This window comes from Aristolochia californica, unplaced genomic scaffold (genome assembly GCF_029961685.1).
Source record: "Aristolochia californica isolate CCGP_79_NKW_82.1479 unplaced genomic scaffold, dmAriCali1.0.hap1 SCAF_14, whole genome shotgun sequence".
In the NCBI taxonomy this organism is placed as follows: Eukaryota; Viridiplantae; Streptophyta; class Magnoliopsida; order Piperales; family Aristolochiaceae; genus Aristolochia; species Aristolochia californica.
This window is the reverse complement of record NW_027181815.1, coordinates 5,854,076-5,858,751: the sequence shown is the minus strand read 5'-3', so window position 1 is coordinate 5,858,751 and position 4,676 is coordinate 5,854,076. Positions and strand designations below refer to the sequence as shown.

At 41.0% G+C, this 4,676-nt stretch overlaps 1 protein-coding gene across 1 annotated transcript; it reads right to left on the bottom strand.

The window, feature by feature from the left end:
- Nucleotides 1-305: 305 nt before the first annotated feature.
- On the bottom strand, nt 306-3,303 carry LOC137949869 (probable polyol transporter 4). The gene is made up of 2 exons (XM_068796093.1): nt 2,917-3,303; nt 306-2,060 (listed from the first exon to the last, which is right to left on the bottom strand). The coding sequence occupies exons 1-2, from the start codon at nt 3,116-3,118 to the stop codon at nt 682-684; spliced, it is 1,581 nt and encodes a 526-aa protein (XP_068652194.1). The 5' UTR covers nt 3,119-3,303; the 3' UTR covers nt 306-681.
- Between the last annotated feature and the right edge of the window lie 1,373 nt (nt 3,304-4,676).

Sequence of the window (4,676 nt, the reverse complement as noted above, 5' to 3'; positions counted from 1 at the left end):
GACAGAGTCAGGTTAGTTCTTTTTAAAATAATTGGTTAAATTTAAGACAATTTTTAGCCTACTAAATAAGTAGAACATTTTCTGCAACCATTCAATTTAATTCTGTTCTTTGATTTCATCAACTTGGGGATCTGGTCGTAAACATGTCCAGACTCCGAGAGTTGCTCTACATTTTCGATCTTCTCAGCCTGTTTCATTTGTCAAAACTGAGAATTGATGGCAACACAGGATTTGATTGCATAGAGCAGTTCCAACGAGCATTTTGATAGAGCAGAGACCACTATAGGAAGATAGGAAGATTCACAGAAACAAGGCCAACTGAATTATTATTGATATGCTGAAAAGAACATGTGATGTGAGATAAATATGATCTGATTTCCAGAATCTAAGCACCGTGTGATGGCAGCCCATATACATAAATTTGGCCAAGAGAAGGGACACATTCTCCTGGCCTCCTGAGGTAAAATATGGTAGTCTCAAATGCTAAACTTACACAGGGAAATTCCCGGTATGCATCCTAAAAAGCTCCATGAACTCTAAAAGAATTGGGGGATCTCATGAAACCCTAAAAGCTCCATTTGCTACGATTTAGTATCCATACAACAAGATCCATGAGAACCCCACTGGCCATAAAACCTTCGAGGTCAAAGATTTGAGATGTCCACAAAAACCACCAAAAGCTCATTCTTTCTGCACCAACCGTTCCACATCTCCAAGTTCCACTTCACCACTACGTGAATCACTTGCATCCTGAAACAACAACTCAATCTCCTCCAGAGTTTTTCCTTTTGTCTCAGGAACAAGAAAATGGACGAAGGCCACTGCAAGAGCTGAAATGATTCCAAAGAGGCAGAAAGTTCCAGCCATTGAAATGGCTCCAGACAAGGATAGGAAGGACATTGCTATCAGACCACTGCTCACTCTATTTCCCACTGCCCCAAGTCCAGCTGCCTGGGAACGCAACCTCAGGGGGAAGATCTCGGATGTCAAAACCCAACAAACCGGACCTATCCCCACCGAGAAGAAAGCAACATTTCCACATACCATCAGAATCGCCAGTCCGGTTCCAAGTTCTTTTGAGCCCAACCCATGTGCCAACAAAGAAAGGGTAAGGGCCAAACCAAACAGACAAAAGGTCATCCCAATTGTGCTCACATATAACAGAGGTTTTCTCCCAACTCTATCAATAAGAAAGATTGCAACTAGGATGAAAATAGTCTTGGTGAGTCCAACAGCCACAGTTGCAGCAAGAACCGCTTGATCGCCTGCAACTCCAGCCTTTTTAAAAACCGTGGGGCTGTAATATACAAGTGCATCAATGCCTGTTATCTGTTGGAAGCACTGGATCCCAAACCCAGCAATAATCATTCGACGAATGATTGGAGATGGCCTCAAAAGCTCATACCATACATCTTTCTCATCATACTTATTCTCAGGATTTTTTGTCCCAGCCGCTTCCTCAATCTCAGCAAGTCTTTCTTCCACTTCAGTCTCACTCTTATTTATCTTTAACAGTACATATTTTGCTTCATCAATGCGGTTCTGCATCACCAACCACCTCGGTGATTCTGGGATGATAAACAGAGCACCTGCAATGAAGACTGAAGGGAGAACCCCCACGGCCAACATGACTCGCCAGCCGATGTGAACTGAAAGACCTGAGAAGATGTAATTCGAGACATAACCAAGAAGAATTCCCAAATTTATGAAGATCTCAGGAAAAGAAGTGAGAGCCCCTCTGGCAACAGCCGGGGATATCTCAGCAATATATATAGGAGCAATCATTACCCCGAAGCCTATCCCTACACCAGCAAGAAGTCGCCCAACCATCAGTACTGCAAAAGATGGAGCAGCAGCCATTATGACAGCACCGGTTTGGAAAACTATGGCAGCTATACCCATTGTCCATTTCCTCCCAATGGCATCTGAGGTTCTTCCCCCTCCCAAACTACCTAAAAGCGAAATAATACTCAAACATCCAACCAGGATTTCTTCTTGAAACTGGCTTATTTTCAAATCCTTCTGAATGAAAAGAATGGCTCCACTCATAACTCCAACATCTGTACGTTGAGAAACTTAAATTAGTTAACAAACGTTCAAACTCTTTTTGGATGATATTTTGTCATATTAAGAAACATAATTATAAAACAAAAGAAAGCAAAAAGATTCCGGTAATTCAGATAGAGAGACATCTTGGATACGGTTAATAAAAGTGAATGCTACTGAAAGATTGTGAAGTAATACATAATTTATGCCATTTGCAGTGTTCAGATTTATAATGTGCTTTGGCGTCAGTATAAAGAAACAAAGGAATAGTGAGAATGGATGAAAATCATCCATATGTCTCGGAACTCTTGGGTAGAGGCACTGCCTCGTGCTTGTATCTGATCTGAGTTCAACAAATCTCATCCACTGGTACTGTAACTGGCTAAATAACAGCTACAAGAATACCTCCGCAAAAAGGCATGGCCTACGGCAGATCAAGCAGGAAGTAAAACACCAGCTGTCTGAATGTTTATTTTACTAAAATATACTGTTCGCGACATACATTGTTGTTTTCGTCCAGTTTCTTTTTGTTTTTTTTCGTTTTTTCCTTCATATCAAATCAGATCAAAGCAGAAATAAACGCCTTATCATGAACATATAATTAGTTAGCGAACGATCATAAGTTTGCATCTAGATCCCCAATTCTGAGTTCAAGAAGACTCAATAAAGATAAGCCAAATTGGGGAATAATAAAAGAGATAAAAGGGTCGAGTTCTATGATTGAAAGTGTTTGAGAATGAGAAATAGTCGCTAAAATGAAGCAAAGGATACAGAAAGGTTGACTTCAAACATAGAACAAAAACAATAGAAAAAAGACTTCTGCAGGGCAGGCAAAAATTAAAATTTAAAAAAGAAAAAAAGTTGATTTACCATATCCTAAAAGGACGGAGTTGAGGGAAGCAAAAATGGCGCAAGCCAGAACATATTTGTTGCTGCTTAAGCTCTTGCTCTGTCGGTTCTGAATTTCCTCGTCTTCCTCTTTGAGGTCGGTGCCCATTTTCTGGTATTTGGAATATTTGGAGAAGGTATCTCCGTTGCCATTCCCATTTACTTGGGGATCTACCAATCCCATTTTCTCCCCTTCCGTCTCTCTCTAACAGGAGAAGACAGGAGCTTCTGCGCACCCAGAGCAGAAACAGAGGCGCTTTTCCAGATCTGAATGTAGGAGGGGAAGACGTTTCAGACAACGACTTGGGTTTTGAAGAAGACCTACGCTTGTCTCATTGGAACAGCGAACTCGCGTGGGCCCTCTCTCGGCCAGCCGACGAGTTCAGGACGAGGCTTTGACTCAGCCATGGCCTTTATTCTCCGAGCTCTTAGGTCACCTCGCCATTTTCAACATAAAAAAACCTTGTTCGCCTGACGTCTGCTATTTGCAGGATGACGTGATGAGAGAGAAAGAGGAAGAGGGAAAAAACCTGTGCAGAGAATTGGGTAATCTGTATTTTCATCGGTCTCGAAAATTCTTTGAAGCGGAGAAACGAAGAAACAAAAATATTTAAGAATGGCGGAAAACATGGTCCTCCTTTTTCTATCTATCTACAAACAAACCAAATTCAATAAAGAGAGAAAATGGAAATTTACTGTCACTGGATGCTGCTGGATGGGCATTCCGACGGCGAAGTAAAGATCAGATTCGGGGAACACGAATATGCTCCTATTTTTTACTAGTCCGTAATTTTGCAATTGACTCTTTTTGAACGACGGTAGACGACGACCAAATGTTTACAGTGAAAAAGAAAAATTAGCGAGAAATTATGCATGAGAATCGGTGGTAAGATTTTCGGTAACGGATACTGTTGGTTCCGATTCTCTCGGAGGATCTTTGTTCTTTGCTAGGGCAGTAAATATCTTCCCGAAAAGGCGTGTTCTAACCCTGCTTCCGTGGTTTTTATTTTGGTATTTTTCGTGTTTGACAAAAAGGCGCATCAAAGACTTCTCGGAACAGGTCCAGGGGCGGACTCGGACCTTTCTTCTGCAGCCTGGAAGGACCTTCGTGATCTCCTTCCACTTGTCAAAATTAATTAATTAAAACGGATCTAATATCTAGACAACTTTAATTTATTGTCCACTAGTGCTACCACCTCCTATTTTATTTAATATTGTAGTATTTTTTAAATATTGCCTAGTGGGAGGAGGCCTTGCCTGAATTTTTTTTTTTTTTTTTATGAGTCCGAAGTGAGCCGTGGACAAGGAACTGGGTTACCACTCCATGTTAGGGTTCATTTGGCACATGACAACTTACCCATCTTTTAATTTTTATCCAACTTGGAGCATCTTGTTTCGGAATTGGGTATGTATTGACTAACCAACATGTTGAAGGATTTAAGTAAGTTGGCTCACCTACAAAACTAGAACATGGTTTCCCACATGTTGGGAAAGTTCTATCATGGAGAACATGAACTTTGTTACCTTTGACTACCCTCTTTGGGGTCATGATTCGAGGTTGAACTCTTCTTAAGAGAGCATGCAAGGAACTCTCAAGGTTGTTATTTTAATCAACTATCTCTTCCTCTTTGGGCAAGAAGTCACCCTCCTCAATCAAATAAAATTAGATAAGAGAGCATGCAAGGAACTCTCAAGGTTGTTATTTGAATCAACTATCTCTTCCTCTTTGGGCAAGAAGTCAC

Coding starts and splice junctions, on each gene's coding strand:
- LOC137949869 (XM_068796093.1), bottom strand. CDS start 3,118: ATGGGATTGGTAGATCCCCAAGTAAATGGGAATGGCAACGGAGATACC. Junction 2,061..2,916: donor CTCCGTCCTTTTAGGATATG/GTAAATCAACTT, acceptor CTCAACGTACAG/ATGTTGGAGTTATGAGTGGA.